The 18571-nt window shown below is 40.9% G+C and overlaps 1 protein-coding gene across 8 annotated transcripts in view; it reads right to left on the bottom strand.

The window, feature by feature from the left end:
- zgc:66433 (uncharacterized protein LOC321250 homolog) overlaps positions 1–18571 on the bottom strand; it is a 52801-nt gene that overhangs the window by 30899 nt on the left and 3331 nt on the right. For 2 of the 8 annotated variants that reach the window (XM_005933239.3, XM_042225103.1), the window contains exon 1: positions 15258–17437. The exons of 2 other annotated variants lie outside the window; for them this stretch is intronic. Coding sequence is in view for 3 of the 6 variants with exons in the window: in XM_042225098.1 (XP_042081032.1) it covers positions 7934–7969; positions 9047–9081 (71 nt within the window). In the remaining 3 variants the exon portion in view is untranslated. Of the gene's footprint in view, positions 1–868; positions 874–7559; positions 7564–7933; positions 7970–9046; positions 15227–15257; positions 17438–18571 lie in introns of those variants that run through there. 4 more of the 8 variants (XM_042225098.1, XM_005933240.3, XM_042225101.1 and 1 more) reach the window with 4 other exon arrangements.

Below are 18571 nucleotides of genomic sequence, written 5' to 3'. Positions count from 1 at the left end.
CCTTATTACATAACAATGGATTAGCACGAAGAGGTATTCAGACCAGCAGGGAGTTTGCCTTTATTAGGCACCTGAAATAACCTTATTAGCACCCACGTAGAGTGAGCACGCACACAGTAAACATGTCCACATTTGTCTGTCATTAGATTGTTTCTAAAAACACACACAAGAACACTTTAAAGCCATACTGTAAACTGCTGGTGTGGACGAACCCTGACCAAATTCATCCATGACAACGGGATTGAACAGAGCCCAGATTACACAGCAAAAACACTTCATCTAGGAGCTGTGTGGAGACCATAGTGTCACTGTAAGCTATACAGAAGTAACTAAATATAGATAACTGTGGAGAGCGGTGCCCACAGAGTTCAACAGTAAGCTCCGATGACTCCAGCCGGGTGTTGTCCATGTGGCTTCTGTCCTTCTGACGTAACGCAAATCCAATATCGCCCAGCTTTAATCTCTCAATGGATCCAGTGTTACGAGACTCATTACACTACAGGCTTATGGCGCTGACTAATTGGCTACTGTCAACAATGACATTCAATGGTACTGACTCAGAAAATAAGCTTCTGATGTGATTAATAACCCATTCATGATTCCGAAGTTGTTTGTCTGTGTTACAGCCTCTCATTTATCTGAAAGGAGTAATCTAATCTGTAAGTTGCTGTAGGTCTTACATAAAACAAATCCACCCTGCTCTGGGCCCAGTTGTTGTGAATCAGCAGTTAAACTGGCGAATATCAGCCTGATTACATTACAAACAGCAATTAGGCTCTGCATAGTGAAGGGACGGAGCCTAGAAGCTTAGCAAAGTGTAGCGTTTCAAAGCTAAACACTACTGAAACCAGGCTTCTGTCATTGCAACTGTGTCTGTTCGAGGGACTCTTGTAATGGTCCGTCTCCACAGACTTAAAGCAGGGACTTCCATTAGCTTCAAACAGAACAACCCCCTTAGCTGTGCGGCTGTACGTAGCAAAAGCAGAGCTAAACCAGAGTCACGCGGCGGCTGTTAGAGCTGAATGAGTTAACAGTGTGAATGAAAATTTGTTTTCTGCCTTACATTCCAGCCCCTGAAGTAGACGCGTTCATTCACAGAGCATCAGCAGAGGGCTGGTATTTCCTCCTGAATTCAGCATTTCTGAATTCCTTTTATTTATTTTTTAAGGAAGGCAATATAGACCAACTCTTAAATAACAATTCAAATTGATAAAGAGACGACTCAAAATGATTGCAGTGATTTTTGGAGCAAGTTTCAATATCTGTGATCGATTCTTAGCATGATATTCAGGCTTCTGACTTGAGCAGGATCACCACCGACCCAACACAGCGTGGAATCCGTCACGAAAAGCTAAAGAGAAAAAAAAAGAAAAAAAAAAGAAGCTATTTTTAGGTGCATAGCCAGCAAATCTAAAAAACGACATTCCCTATACTGTATGAGACACAAAGCGAGCCTTAGGAGAAGATGAAAGGCTTGAGTGGAGGAAGCTGGCCGAGGGAATAAGATGTTAGTGGGTCTGTGACGAGCCGAAAGCCTTCAATTTCCACAAAGAGGAAAAAAAAAAAAAAAAAGACAGATGCAGGAATGAATCAAGGCAGAACGGCGAGGGAAGAGAAGGACTTTTTTCTTTTCCAGGCAGCTGAAATGATAAACTCGGCCGAGTGGATGAAGCGCTCTGCGCAGATAAGTTGCAGACTGCCATGTTGTATACACAGATAGAAGCAGCATGGGAACTTCACTGTGTTTGCACAAAATAAAGCATGCAATCTGTGGTGGTGTACATTTACTGCTTTTTTAAAACTAGAATTACTGCCTTGTGGTTATACGCTAACCAACAAGATGCATATTACATCCCTGTCTGTCCTGACTTGACCTTTGACCTTTCTGATGTTTTCACTTAATCATGTTATGCTCGTTTTATCCTAAACCTACAACTAAAAATGTGGTTTTCTTGAGGTCATGGTGATCTTAACCTTTGACCACCAAAATCTAGTCAGTTCATTTTTGAGTCCTTGCAGCTTCTAAAGAGATAAATGGTCCATGGCAATGGTCATGGCTGTCATCAGCACGGCGTTATAATGACCTGTAATCGTGTTGACGTGGTTTAGACAGACATGCACATACTCACTGTGGAGAATTATAATATCTGAGGTTTAAATCAGGCTAATGCCTGTGGCTAAATCTGCCTTTTCCTTTATTTTTCTCTTCTGTGCACATGCAAGAAGAATCATAGCATTTTGCTTTAGATGAAAACTAATGATGAGGTCAAATTATAGAGACTGTAGTAAACAATGTTCTTTTATTGGAAACAGCTGGAGAGGGTTCCAGCATTGTGGAGAAAATACGTCGTTTTACACAGAACTCTGTACTCACAAAGCTTTGTCATTGAGCTTTATACACTCGTCACTAACTGAGCAGAACCAGTTTCAACAACGCAAGTGTTTTCACTGAGGACAATGACTTGTAGAAGACAATGCAACTGAAACAAAATAGAAAATGAAACGCAAATTATGATGTTTAGCCTAATGCAAAAGTCTTGTGGAGCAAAACCGAAGTCAAGTCCACTGCTTACAACAGCAATTAATCTAAATACTTAAACGGAAGTGCTAAAGCAAAGGCCCAGCCACTCTGCTCATTGAACTGAGTGAATGTTTATATCTGCACAGTAAACACGAAGCAACAGCCAACACACGATAGCTCAGCTTAGTATGACGACTGCAAAGATGGATGAACCGCTAAAAAAAAAGGTTAGAAAATGAGCCTGGCAGCACCTCTAAAGCCCAGGAAACATGCTGTATCTTGTCTTTTGGTAGGGACCACATGAAGTCATGTTTGTCAGTCTAGTCTTTATGCTTACAATAACCTTACTGTCTACAGGTTCTACAATTCTAGAGTTTTCTCATTTATCTTAAAGGACTCTCATTTATCAGAAAGGACTAAATTTATTAAGTGTCTGAAGGCCTGGTGTGTTTGTGCTGCTCAGACTTTAATATCTTTACGGGATAGATAAAGCAGTAGTTCTTCCTGGGTCTGATGCCCTATCCCACACTGCACAGGGTACAGTCTGGTTTGATCTGCCATCTTGTCACATGCCTTTGTCTGCATTATTTAATAAAAGATTAATGGGGGAACAGCACGGAAAAAAGGCAACGTCCTCGCAGGATAAACATCTTCCATTCTCCCACTGCTCTCTTCCCAGATGTTAAAGAGCTTTTACATGACTTTTGTTATTGTCTAACCCATCTCTGTTACACGAAGGCGCTCAATGCGAGCCAAAGGGCCATAAAAGGACATGAAAAATGTATAAAGAATGCATCCAGATAACACAGCTCCACATCATCAATGCATTACCCCTCCTTTCTCCTCATTCTTTTTACCTCCCGTCTCATTATCTCACCATCCCTTCCTTTCTCCATCTTTGTGCGATTCCCAGTCTCTTGTCCAGCTGCGCATACCTAACTGGGAACATGGCCTTTAAAACTTTGGTATTTCCTCTTGACCCATTCAGCCAGTCCACGCCTGCACGATCAGCAGGAGAAGGTGACCGAGGAGGAAATTAGTCATGAATTTTTACTCCTGAACTCCAAAGAATGTGGCTGTGACCTACCCCTTGCAATGCAAAACAATTTGAGAATGTTTCAGAGCCGTGAAAGGCAGCATTATTTGAATTTCTGGTTTAAAAGGTGTTGGGCGACAGATGTTAAAACAAGTTTAGGAAAACCATTGAGAAAAAATGAGTTATTCAGTACTCATTAAAGTCAAGCTCAAAACTGAACAACGTACCTACATTTTTTATGAAGAAGCTAGCATTAGCGCAAATGCTCGGCATGCTGTGAAAAGTAGCAAAACAAAATTCAACAAACTTGATTAAAATAAATTCCTCAAGAGTTTATCCGTCTCCAGCCCAACTGCACCTGCTGAGTGACTTGGCAGGACTGTTGTGAAAAGTGATTCTAGAAATAGATGCAGCTACTGTATAATGAATCCATTAGCCATTAAACATACAGATTGCTTTCAGTAGCATCTCAGTGAATGGGAAGAGAGCCACAATAACCATGCCTTTAACCATAGCGGTGTACCATTTACTATTCATCAAGTTCAAAACCAGTATACTGCAACACCTCTATGCATATGGTCTCAGGTTACAGTGCTGTTTAATACTGGAAATCCATGCCACATTAGCTAGCCAGTGCTAACACGCTGATATCGCCGTGTATTAGCCTGTCAGCTACTAAGAAAATAACAGCTTTAAATAGTATCTTGACTGGTCTCCAGCACAAAATAGACAAAAAAAAAAAATATTGCTGTTGGTTGGTTGTCAGTGGGAAACCCTATTAAAGATAATGAAAACAGTCTGTCTAACTTTATCTGCCCCCAAACACAAACCTTGAAATTCCCAGCAATGCATTTAGTATTCAAGTAGTCACGATTTAATCCCATCAAGCATTATAAGAAGCCGTCGAACTACAAGGACCTTTAACACTCAATATGATGCTGCACTGCTCTGCGTCCTCATATCACAGAGGAGCGCCAACATAATGTCTGATATTCCCAAGCCTTCAGTTTATGTAAACATAGAGCCTGAAAAATAAGTTACTGGGAGACAGTGCAGATGAAGCATGAAGTAGCAGTTACAAAATGTGGTTTCATTTGAAATGACTGAAATAAAACAAGACACTGCTTGTTGCAAAGCAATTCAGAGTCGCAGATAAGTCAGAAGACAGCTTAGCTTTTTATTCCAACATTGCATTCATCTGAAACAAAGTGATCAAGCAGAAGATAAACATTGGTGACAAGACATTGGTGTTTGAATCCATTCACCGGGCACTAAAAGGCAGCTGAATGTTGATCAGTTATTTATTGCTACAGAACATATATGCTCGTCCCTGCTTTGCTACTGCCACAACTGCAACACAAGTCTTTGTAAAAAAAATAAATAAAATAAACTGGACCTGCGATCACGTCCAGGTCACTTCATAACTCTGAAAGTTACCAAATTAAAGGCTGGTGCATAAAATGTAGGGATATTGATTTTATGTAACTTGGAGTTTGAGTGGTTCAGATTTAAAAAACAAAAACAAAAAAACTTTTAAACAACAAACTGCAAAATGTTTTTCACCCTGAGGTTTGGTTCAAATTGAGAAATCACTCCTTTGCATTTGGAGGTTCCTGTCAACATCCGGCTCTCGTTTTCTTTGCCACATTCTCTCCTCCATCTCCTTTCCTCATCTGTCAGTGCTCTTAGCAACAAGCCTTACATGGACTCAAGACAGCAACTGACCAAACACTTTCAGTCACTCTACACAGTCTACATTCATTTCCAGCTGCATCACCATTTCTTCTATACAAACTCAACCTGCAGTAGTTGCATAATTAGTCTTGGACCAGAAAATCCCAGTGGGGACTGGTGGGAAAATGAGAATATACCTTATCATCAGCTTTGATACTTTTATTGTGGAGTTCTACTCTACTGCTGAGCCAAACTGGAAAATGACATCAGATTTAAACAAAAAACTATCTGGGTTAGGGAGATTTAAACATGAGCTTTGCTTCACTTACTAACCGCAGAGATATATTAACCACAAAAAGGTTTCTGGTTTGACAGACAGGGTGCTTCGCCTCCGTGCTAGGGCTCTGGCTGGGCCTTAGGTCCTTGTTGGTGTGTCGCCGAGGTTGTGGGTGGGTGGGGGCACAGGGGCTCAGCCCTGGTGCAGGGGGCCACTGGTGCATCGGCCTAACTAGGGGGCTCTTTAACTGACAGGGAGTTTGTTCCATCGTTGCAGGAGTCCACTCTGCAGGTGGGAGAGAGTCACAGGAGAGGTGGAGAATAAACTTAACCTGGGTGTCTACTGTCTTGTGCAGTCTGGGAGATGACTGAATGTTAGGGTAAAGTTTCCTCTGCGGTGGGGTCAGGTGGGCTGCCCCAGGTCCTGTGGGGGCTGGGTGGTCCTGCTGCCGTAGGACCCGGTCTGGATGGGCCTGGGCTCCCTTGCCTTGGTGGGTGCCAAAGGACGGGGGTGCCTACTGGGGTCAGCGGGGGAGCTGAAAGCCCATAGAAGTCGGAAACATTTAAAAGGTTTAAAATATACAGGGCATCCAATAGTACTCCAACTATAATGCTGTTGTAGCCACTTAAATACCAAATGCTTCAGTTTGCCCTGACTGAAATAATAATCTCATGACTTCAATTTAAATGCAGGCTCAGCCTTAATTTAGTGCATTCTGCCAAAATGCACTTGAATAAAATATAGTACAAAAGTCTTTTCTCATTTTTCCCCATTTCTAAGTTGTAAGTGATCTTTAAGAAAAGCTACAAATTCATCAATATGGATGAAGGAGGTCAGAAGAGAAACAAAGTGAGTATCTACAGTCATCTGTACAACACAATAGAGCCTCTGTCATGGTTTGGTGGTTCAGCCAGTGGTGGCGATATTGATGGGATTATAAACAGAAAATATTTAATCATCCTGTAATACAACCTAGAAAGTGTCTGATTGGCAACGGTTTCAGTTTTCAACATGACAAGAACTCCAAACACACGGCCAAGGGAATAAAAGCATACCTGACAGCAAAAAGCTTCTCCCCAGAGCCCAGACCTCAACATTATTGAAGCAGCGTGGCATCATGTTAGCAAAGAACAGAACAAAAAGGCAGAAACATCCAAAGAAGAGCTTTAAATGTCCTTCAAGAAGCCTGGAGAACTATTTTCAAAGACTACTTAAAGAAATAACAAGAAACTTTGCCTAAGAGAGTTCAGGTTGTTGAAGAATAAAAAAAAAGGTACTCAGACTAAATATCGGCAAGCTTGTTAAAATTGTACAAACACTGTTTTTGCCTTTTAGACTGTTGTTACATGTAGTTTACCCGAGGTGGAAAGTAACAAAGTATTTCTACTTCGTTACTTTACTTCACTTGAGTAGTCATTTTTCTGACCAGTTTTTACCTGCTAAAAAAACAAACGGAGGTAGACTGTGTTATTTGAAGTTTGCATGAAAACACTGTTTAGTACAGGATAAACAGGTTACTTTGCTGTACTGTGATGGATTTAAAGCATGTGAGTGATGCACAGAGGCTGTAGTGCTGATGGTCAGAGTTAGGTTACATAAAAGGGTTGCAGAGATGAATTTGAAGTTAAACTGATGATCCTTAGATTCATTTACTGAATTCCACCTTCATATGAACCCATCTAGAACAGGGGTGGGAACTCCAGGCCTCAAGGGCACAGCTGATTCAAATGGCTAAATGAGCTCCTCAAAATGTCTTGCAGTTCTCCAGAGGCCTGGTAATGAACTAATCATTTGATCCAGGTGTGTTGACCCAGGGTGAGATCTAAAACCTGCAGGACTCCTGCCCTCGAGGCCTGGAGTTTGACGCCTCTGGTGTAGAGGGTGGAAATCGGATGGAAATCAGCCAGGACAACTCATGAAACAGCTTTTGACACAAAGATAAGTAAAACTCAGCGTAGCAGTAGCAGCAGGTCAGCTGACCACAGCCTGTACATGAGAATCTAATGGCTCCCCATACTGAGCCAGTACAATTGATTTTAGGGTTCCTCCACCTGCTGAATCCACTGTAAACTCTTCCCTACACATTTTCATGTTGAGAGGCAAAGTCACCCTCTACAATGGAGACAACAGAAAATAGAGCTTTTTGTTCAGTTTCCCTTTTTCCCTGCTCATGTTCTACTTACCTGAGTGAAAATTTAGACTGAAATAAAGTTAGTTTCCCATCTACTTATTTTATTTAATAATTTAATATAGCCCAAGGTTCAGTTTGCTTTTATAAAAATAAGTGGTAGAAACGTTCTTCGAGGAGCTACCTTTACTTTCTTTGAGTACGTTTCAGAGCCTGTGATTTTTACTTTTACATGAAGTTGAATCTGTACTTCTACTTAATTACAGGATGCTTTTGCCACCTCTGATGTTTACACACCTTTCATCAAGCTGGATGCACTCATTTCCCACTTTCCTGGCAAAACAAGAAAAGAGGAGAGACTCAAGATTTTTGCTCCGTGTTGTATGTGTGTGACACACACACACACACGCACGCACACACACACGCACACACACACACACTATTTGTTCAAGCTTCACTCAGGCGGCTGTAAAAGCTTTCACTGTTCAACTGTCATGAGGCTGGGAGGACAAAGACAAAGAAAGTTGAAGGGGGTATCAGTGTAACCAGCACCACATCTACACAGCTCTGTTACAAAAAAAGACACTTTACTGTAGTCAAAAAGCTAAAGGCACTCATTATGCTGAGCCTCTGTGGTCCAATCACACTGCCAAGCCCAGCGTCCTATATTTAGCCAATTCAAAGCATTAAAATCACAGAGGACTTCAATCAGCAAGAACAGAAACATGCATCCAAATTTAAATGAGGAAAAAACTCTTAACACGGCCACAGCTATGCAGCATCAAACCTTAATGAGCAACAACATGAACTGATCCTGTTCCAGGAAAACATACAGGAAATCATGCTCATCCACCTGATTGTAGTTTACAGCACACATGACAAAAGCGAGTTTGACTCAGATTTACGGACTAATCACTGACTTCCAGTCAAAACCCGTCTTGCGAGTTACTCAGTTGACCGTTTGTTCCCAAGCGAGTCACTAACTGTGGTGACAAAAAGAATACAGACTGATTTGACCACTGCATTAATAGACGGTGTGCAGGATACAAATGCAGGTCAGTGCACTCTAAGAGTTTTTATTTTTCTTGCTGCATGCACTTGTAGTCATACCGTGGAAAGCAAAAAATGAGTGGAGCGCAACAAAGAAAACACATTTTGTGGTACTAGCAGCAGTCAGCGGTCTGCATTATGATAGAGTTTTACACTGAAAATGACAAATCCCGTGAAAAGGGCCGACACCACCCATATCCTGTGACACAGGTTTGCAGAGACTGTGTTGATGACCTGAGTGAGCAGTTTGATGAAGCAATATCTGTGAGCAATCCAGTTTTTTGGTTTTTTTTCTTTCCTCGTGTGATGCAAGAACAAGGTGTTGCAATCTTCAGGTAATATTTTACAACTGAAACTTACTTGCGACCCTTAAAGCATCCGTACATCCCTGCCATGGTATAACGATGAGATGAAGCCAAAACGTGATTTGTGCGTTTTCCCGATGATGCCCAGTTTCTTCTGGTCTATGAATTTAAAGCTCTCAAACCCAAAAACTTGAGGTTTTTGTCTTCCTTTGCCCCTGTATAATGAAGACTTCTCGCTCTTCGCAGTAGAAAAGATGCCACTCCACAAGAGAAGATTGCCTTCCTCCAAGTCAAACCATCCTCTGAGGTTCCTCCCACTTTTGAGTTCCACTGAAGTCAAATTTCATACTGACCTCTCTCCTTTCATAAATCTGGCAGGAAAAGCACCAAAGCTAGCCAGTCTAAACCACTCCAAGACTCGCATTCAACTGCAGCCAAAGTGGGACGATCATAATATCGTGCAAGCAGCACAAAAATAGAGTTAGAAAAACTGAATCGCCCTTTAAAAATGAACAATTCACCAGAGAGAGAGGAAAACGTCTCTTCCCCCAACGACCACGTCCCACAAAAGAAGAACAAATTCTTTGAGTGGTACAATGCCGTGATGAAAACAATGAACTATAAATGACTGACTGGCTGCTGCATGCTTGACTCCTCTCCTCCCAGTCACCACGACTGGTAATGCTGCTGAAGCACAGAGGGAGGAAAGATAAAGAGGGAGGAGAGAGGGAGGGAGGAGGCATGTGTGAACAAGATACTCCCCCCACGACCTTATCCTTCACCGTCTCTTTCTACTGTTTAGATATAATTAACCAGTGAGTGCCAAGTGGTTTATTGTTAATGTTTACTTTTACTAATATTACCTCAGATGTTTCCCCATAAAGACAGTGAGCAAAAAAGTATAAAGTGTGTTGTTATTTGCAGTAACAGCACACTTTATATCCAATATAGCCTTCATAGTTAACCCTAAAGACAAATGATTACAAGTCACTGTCAATTGTTATATTGATACAGCCGGTTAAGACCAAACCTAAAGAAATGTTTAAACTGGGCACAAACATGCCACTGTCCTGTCTGTCCAATATGAAGCTGGAGCCAGCTAGTTCTCGTAAAAAAGTAAGAAAATCTACTAGTCTTCACCGCTGAACCTCATTAGTCACCATGTAAATTCCAAGCAGCAAGCTCCAGGACTGGAAGAAGAAAAACAGAAATCAATCTGAAGAGGAAGTGATGGAAACTGTGGTTTCGTAAATGGCCGATTTACTCCCTTTTTATAACAGTTTTGGTTCTTTTTGGTAATTATATCCACAAATAATAAAAAATATATTTAAAACAAGTAAGTGCCTTAACCTGCATTCTTTTTAATAGCCACCAACAGATGATAGCGGTGGTTGCAAAAAACACTTTGGCCCTCAAACTTGATTTCAGTAAACTCTTTCTTGGTGACCCATTCAATTTTACAAATTAAAATATTAAGTTGATTTTGTGTATTTTTTTTTTTTGGCATTTTGCATTTCAGAAAAGTAGACTTCCCTAGCTCAAGTAGTAGAGCATCTACGAATCAGAAGGTTGGTGGTTTGATCCCTGATCCATGCCAAAGTTTCTTGGGCAAGATACTGAAGTTAGTGTGTGCGCGAATGTTAGATAAAGACACTTAGAACAGAAAAAAGTGCTCCTATGAATAGTTGTAAATGAGGTATAAAGCGTCTTGAATATACTAGAGTAGAAAAGCGCTACATTTCCATTTACCATTTAGCTGTGACGGACAAATTGTTAGCTGGTGAGGATGCAGGTTCACAGTCTCTTATCAAGACAGCAATAATAAAAAAAATGGTCATCTTTAAAACCGGACTTCCCGACTAAAACCTGTCACAGAAATTGCATCCATCTTTAATACCATCTAATAGATCAAGGCTCAGTGTTTTGAATTAGCAGGGTTTGGCTTCTTCAGCAGTAGCTTTAGCTGCTAGCTATCTACGGGGCTTCACCTATGCCAATTTCAACCATGTTTGCTACCTTTAGAGCCATTTAAATACAATAGTCAGACAAATAAGAAGACTTGGAGTACAGTTAATTTCAATAAAAAAAACGACCAATGCTTGCTTTAGTTTTCTTGCTTTAGTGAATGAAAATGCTGCTTAACCTTAAACACAGAGACATTGCTAATCCTAAAAAAGCCTTCAAAACAGAACTGTACCACCACAGTAGGTACACCCATGTTTAACACATCATCTGTGGTCATTTACACACAATGATGATGTCCTGACTTCATATCCTGGGCTACTTTAGTGCTGGTATGTTTACTAAGCTATTTGTTTCTATTTTTTATGCTAAGTTATGCTAGCAGTCTGGCATCACCTGGAATTAAACCATAAACTCTCCGTTACAATACATTTGACCACATGTCAGGGTTTAAAAATTAGTGGAGCATTTCAGTGTGCTTCAAATACAAAAGGACAGAGCCCAATGTTCTCTGCATCTCAGTAGGAGGCCTAGCGGTCGCGCAACAGCCTGTCGCAGCTAATCGCTATAAGTAGGAAGCTTAACCACTAACAGCCACTACAGCTCAGAGTGCTTACACTGTGTGTGAGTGGCTGTGAAGTGACTAGGGGCTGATCCTGAGATTTCCTGCTACAACACTGAGTCAATTTTAGCTAAGAGGCCAATTTTTTTAAATGATCATTAGAAGATCACTATATATCAAAACAACTAGGAGCTGTATGCCGTTATCTGTAACAGAGCATGTGTTTACATGTTTAAACAGTTAAAAATGTTGTCGGAGTGATAAGAGTGAAAGTATAAAGTCTTGCTTTTGTCACACTACAGACATTTTTATCTTAGTGATCTTATAGTGACACAAACACACAAATCACATGAATCATCATGGTGTTGACATAGTAATGCTGTTAGTGGAACGGATTTCTCAATCCCAACATGCCCAGACTGAATACTGTCTGTGTGATTCAGTATTCACTTCAGACATGTCAAAGCTTTAAAAGTCACTCTGTCTGTGTGTGTGTGCAGCAACGCTGTATCAGTTCCAGAGCTCAACAGCTCCATTTCAACACAATAATACACAAACACACAGATCAGTTTTAGCATGCTGGGATTGTTGGGAAATGTCTTTACTCATGCGTACACACCCCTAGCATAAAGTCCTACCAAGGACTGAAGTTGTGTAGACGGAGGATTTCCACCGATTTAATCTACGGGTTAATCGGCGTTTTCACCAATAAATTCACTGCTGAATTGGCTTTAGTTGAGATTAATGCCTGAAGCAGGCTCTTGGGATTTCCCATCCTGGTATAGTCTGTGCATTTATTCATTTCTAGTCTGTTTTCTTTGAATCGTGTCTCTCCCTGACACATTTGTTGTACAAAACATAATTTGTAGAACAATAATTCTATCACCTACATTTTTTCATATTTTAAGTCTTTCGAGGAACTTTAAAGTGCCGTTGGATGATTCCGTAGTGAAATAGAAAGAAAAGGCTCAAAATTTAAAGAAATCTAAAGTCTGCTTCCTGTCACAAAAAACTGGGTCAAACCAATTAGACAAGTTAAGTTGGTGCTCGGCTGCCAGGCAGCAGGAAAGGAAGTGATGTACAATTTTGATTAGGCAATACACCAAACGCTACACAGACAGCACTGTAGTAATTAGGAGGCTATCAAGCTGTGTAGGGCCCCAATGTTTCTGTGTTTTCTTATTCATCGTCTCTTTTTCAGGCCATTCATACTCATAGCCCCTCAAACTAAACAGCAAAAGTTTAGAAAATAGCATGCTTATTGGTAATACTCTCCTGGTGTTTTTCACCAGTTTTCGTGACTGTACCTTGAGTCTCGCACCACCGAAAGGTCAAAGGTTAGAGATGCTATCGTTAGGCTTGGGTGCCGAACTCTGTGATTTTTAGGGTAACAACCAAATTATGTCCATACTGAGTGTCAACAACCATAAAACTACTAATCATCCAAGTTAACAATGAACAATTTGAGATTTGAACCTTCATAGTGCCCTAGTTGGAACAACCAGTGCATTACTTTTAGCTTTTATGAGTCATGTAATCCAAGGATGTCAAACTTAAGGTACAGGAGCCAAAATTGGCCCAACAAAGACTTCAATCAGGTCCACTGGAAGGCTTTGGAAAATGTAAACGAGTGAATCTTTATCTGTATTTTTAGAACTTTTACAGCTTTTCCTGCCAATAAAGACCTTTTTAAAAACTTTTTGAACAAACAAAAGCAAAAACAGTCAGTCCGTGGTTAGAAAGAAATTAAAAATTCTGTGAATAACCAAAAACATTATCTTTTACAAATACAGGACAGTCTGAACAATGAGCTGTCAGGACTTTTTCTGTAATTTTATACATTTATCATGCAGAAAAACTGAGATTTACTGTTGAAATTTGTTGTTTGCGTCTCAGGAATTCAATGTTTAGTTAAATGTCTTCACTCAACCCACTTAAGTCCAAAGTGGGCTGTATGTGGCCCATGAAGTTTTATAGCGGTCACAGAACAACATCAGCATTTATGACCTCCGCTAAAGTTTGGCAGCGTTTGCCTGTCTGTCATTCAGTCTGTAAACACAATAGGTCAAAAAGTTTTGAATGATTCTGATAAAACTTTGTCAAGGTGTAGAGTGGGGTCGTGTTAACGAGCCATTCAAATGTAGCTTTCTCCACAGAGGTCTTCAAGTTCAACCTAATGATTTATTGGGTGAAAGCTGATCACAAGCCTTAAAACTTAGAAACTGTGATTCTTACAAATGGAATATAGATATAGAAAGTAACGCATAAAGATTTGAAATATCATGTCACATTTGAGCTCCGACCTTTCTTCAAAGTCAGTGATAACAATACTATTTAAATCTATGTTACTTACTGCCATTGTGTTTATCGACAGCATATAGACATAATTATTTATATATTATCTAATTATCACATTACAGTTTGCATCCAAATATGATGCCATTGTGTCATTTACATTTCAAATCTGTCTTTCAAGTTAACTCCACAATGTGTTACATTTTTAAAGAAAGTACCATCAAGAGAAAGAGCTGCATTGTTAGTTATAATAATACTATATAATATTTCTAAGCTCAGGTTACTCACGTCCAGTTATTTACAAATCAACACCTGTTATGTGTAACCAGAGTAGACATCGGTCATGTTACCCTCATCTAATTTTTACTGCACTACAAACTTCTTAAAGTACCTTTAAGAAGAATAAAGAAAACAAACTTAATATATACAACATACATACATACTATTCCCTTCAAAGTAAATACTGCCCTGAGTGAGGCGCTTTGCTGGAGGTTTGCACTCTGAGTGCTTCTTGTTTAGAAATGCATCTCTGACTATTTGACGTATCCAAGTCCAATATTCACTCTTCCTTTAGCTCTGTGTTGTTTTCCACCAGGTCCTGAAAGTGATAACGTGTTCAGGTTTTGTGATGTATGAAGCTGCTGAGTTTTTATTTAAAGTCTGGTGCTAAACTATTAGTATACAGTAGGTCTATAAGTTACATTAATATAAACAAAACTGGAATAAAGGCAATTAAAGTGATCAACAGGCCATAAAACCAAAATATTAATGAGAGCAGCTTTAACTCTACATGTGGGGTCTGTCTGTTTTCAGGTATCAGTAACACATCCAACTGAGGCAGCTTTTAAAATGAACTCAACTCACTAAATCTCTGAGGAAAAATAGACTCCAGCCAAAGGAGATTTATAACATCCATTTGAGTAGGTTTCCAGAGTCTCTGTGTACACAAATTTCTCAGTGCAACTCATCATGGCATGGCAAGTGTATGCTGCGCATGTTCGTATGTGAACAAGCATGCGTGAATCAGACAGCTTTCTGTTTATAGAGGCACAAGGAATGTCGGTCAGTTTCCCCTGGAAGAGGGGGGAAAAAAAGTGGATACTGGTATTTCCTGAAACGACCCCGAGTCTGGACCCACTGAGAGAGAGACTGAAACAGTGACGGAGAGAACGGACGACTCGCAAAGAAACAACTAAGAGATATGAAAATGTGTCATCTGGATCCATCGGGGATGAAATACATTGATAGAAGTGAGCAAATTATAAGTTCAGCATGTTTTCAAACAAGAGTCTAAAAATAAAACGAATCTTTTTTAATTTAATGAAACTTAATATAATCAGTGATGGACACCTCCATTCATTAAGCTGGAGCCACCCTCGGCACAGCTGTGGGGTCTTCACTGAAATGACTGATGGTTTTTCATGCAGTGCTTGTCCCTCCTACCTACCGTGATGCCAGAAAAGCCTCCACTCGGCTGAAATGCCCCAAGTTAGATCTCTGGACTTGTGGTCAACCCGGAGGCCTTGCTTCTCTTCTCCATTCTTTCCATCCCCTTCCTCATCTCCACCGCTCCTTTTCCCTCGGCTGGCTCCGGTTCTGCTTCCTCACTCACCCTCAGCACAATGCATTCTCCTTCCCCTCCGGTTTGTGGTTTCTGCGCGTCGCCTATTCTCTCCAACACAACGCACACAAGCTGATCTAGATATCTCTCCCTGTATAGAGGAAGAGGAGGGGAATCACATTGCTCTGAATTCCACCTCACATCTGGAAACCATCTTCTTCCTCTCCCTCTTTTTTTCCCTTTTCTTGCCAGTCTCTCTCCCCCCTTCTCCATTGCTCTATGCTGTAATGTAAATAGGCCTGTAATCATACTCCTGCCCTTAGCCCGCCGTGCTGGGTGGTGGTGTGTGTGAGAGAAATCTTACACAGAACACACTTCGCCAACAAGCGGAGATCCCCGTCTTCCTTCCCTCTATCTCAGGCCCCAGCTGAGCTTTATGGGGCGATAAAAACAAAACCCTATTCTTCAACTCTATTTGCATCAATTGCATGCGTGTGTGTCTTTGAGTACTAAAGCAACTGGAGGCCCCTTAGCCACTAATACAAAGTATATAACTGAATGCCGATGACCTAATGCCCCGAGAGTGAAGATTTTAAGAGTGTCATCTCATTGCTCCATAAACTGAACTCAAGGAGAAGCAAAGGTACCTTTGTTTAACTGAAGCAGTGAGGGTTTATTCTTGGGGTACAACACACTGTTTTTCCCCTAAAACTGTTAAAGAAGGTTTTGTTTGGGTACAGTTGTCATGGCAAAGTGAAGTGCTTCTTGGTTTCCCAGCAAAACCTGGCAAGTCCATCATTAACACTACACGTTTTACTTTCTTAAAGGACCAAACCAAAGTTTGCTCATTACTGCCTGTATGTAACCAACACTTTGATTGAACACAGACTGCTAAATGCTGCCAAAGATATCAGTATTTAGCAACTACTGTGCTCATCAGCTAAAAACTTAATGAATCCCATTCGGTTTGAGAGACAAATTACATTGAACTTAGAAATTCTTCCACAATCTCAATAAGCTTTATGGGATAGCTGCTCATGTAGTCGCTCAATACTGTAGCGGTTCACACATTCGCCCAACAAGTTAGAGAAGCCGGTAAAATACCTACCAAATCCAACCGATGGAGCTATTTATAGTGTAGCTGTCCATTAATACAAAGTTTTGACTGATGACATTTAAATTTCCATCATTTCTATTCCCACCACACGACACCAGCCCAGTGTGCAGCGGCATTCAGTGCGAAAACAACCTGAAAGTTTCAACAACTATAGTTCCTCTAATGACCACTCGAGGTTGGCTTTAAAAGTGATCGATCCCCAACAGAGGCCTTCATCATTGATAAATGGAAGAGGTTTTGAACCACCAGGACTCTTCCTATAGCTAGCCGCTCAGCCAGTCTCAGTAATCGGGGATAGAAGGGCCTAACGCTGACACAGCTTCAGCACTGCTCTGTCGGCGTTAGACGAACATCCCAGAAGGACAACCATTATTGCACTGCTCCACCAATCAGGCCTGTATGGTGGAGTGGCCAGATGGAAGTCACTCTTCAGTCAATGCTGAGGAGACAGCCAGAAAATCTGCCTGGAGTTTGCAAAAAGATACCTGAATGTTGTTTCCCAGACCACGAGAAACAAAATTCTCCGGTCTGATAAAAACAAATATTGAATTCTTTTGCCTGAATGCTAAGCATCATGTCTTTAGAACACCAGGCACTGCTCATCACCTGCCCAATGCTGTCCCTACAGTGAAGCATGGTGGTGGCAGCATCATGCTGCAGAGATGTTTTGTGACAGGGAGATTAGTCAGGGTCCAAAGTTAAATGGAGCAATGTACAGAGACACCCCTGATGACATCCTGCTCTAGAGTGCTCTGGACCTCGGACTGGGTGAAGATTCATCTTCCAACAAGACAAACCCTAAACCCACAGCCAAGATAACAAAAGGACCGGCTTCAGGACAACTGAATGTCTCAGCCAGAGCCCAAAATTGAACCTGAACATCCCTGCAGAGATCTGAAAATGTCTGTGCACTGATGCTCTCTATCCAGCCTGATGGAGCTTAAAGGTTCTGCAAAGACAAATGGGAAAAAGTGCTCAAAAACAGGCGTGCTAACTCCTGCCACAATCGCTTCAGTCAAGTACTGAGTAAAGGCTGTGAATTCTTATGTGCATGTTATATATACACACATAATTAATTTTTTTAATAGGTTTGCAAGAATTTTAAGCAAACCCTTATCCCATTAGCATTATGGGTATTATTTTGTATGTAAAGTTTTGAGGTAAAAAGTGAATTTAATCAATTTTCGGAGGCTGTAACACAACGAAATGAGGAACAAGCAAAGTCCTGTGAATGCTTGATTGAATAGGCTGTCTCAATGCTAAAGAGGTTTTCCAGGACTTTAGCTGACACGGACTTGTTTTTCCTGACTTTGATGAGCAGGGTGGCAGATGAAACCAGCCAAAAAGATTTCGTGCCTCCGAAGTATAATCGATATGAAAAGATAACGCTCACTCAGGCTGCACAGGAACCAAGAAGTTAGGTTTTAAAGACCATCCAGTTACACTCCGAGTCAGACACACAGGAGCATGTTCTGTCAAATTATGAATGACTGAATTGTCATGACAGCACTCCCTCACAAAGAAAAACTGGGTTTTTTTTAAAGTGACCTAGTGATGGACGACCTAATCAGACCTTTAATAAAGAAGACTTTGACAGTTGACAGTTCACACACACTCTCACAGAAGCCTATTTCTCCAAGCTTCTCAATCCGACAACCAGCAGACAAACTCGTGCATCTTCATTCAGTGTGATAACTGGATTTACTGCCAAGTACTGAGTGATACCACGTCATTATTCATCAAGATCTCAGAGCGCTTTGACGTGTAATGGGAATCTGCTTTGTCGTCACTTCCAGAACAAAGAAATGACGCAGTCAGAAGTCAACATCGTTCTGATGCATGTCAGCCTTTGGATCAGATCAGCTGATCTCAGATCAATAGTGTCATTTATTCAGTCACACTGACAGACAGCATGACTCTGTTCTGAATCACTCAGTGTCTGTGTTCAGGATTACGGTGGTGAAACGCAGCGAAAGATAACTGTTTAATCTGGACCGTCCTTGACCTGCCTCCACCAAACACTGAGCTCACACGCATGCACTGTGTGTGTGTGTGTGTGTGTGTGTGTGTGTGTGTGTGTGTG

Source organism: Haplochromis burtoni, unplaced genomic scaffold (genome assembly GCF_018398535.1).
Source record: "Haplochromis burtoni strain Fernald_Lab_line unplaced genomic scaffold, NCSU_Asbu1 Contig_159, whole genome shotgun sequence".
Lineage (NCBI taxonomy): Eukaryota > Metazoa > Chordata > Actinopteri > Cichliformes > Cichlidae > Haplochromis > Haplochromis burtoni.
This window is presented reverse-complemented; position numbering and strand designations above follow the sequence as displayed.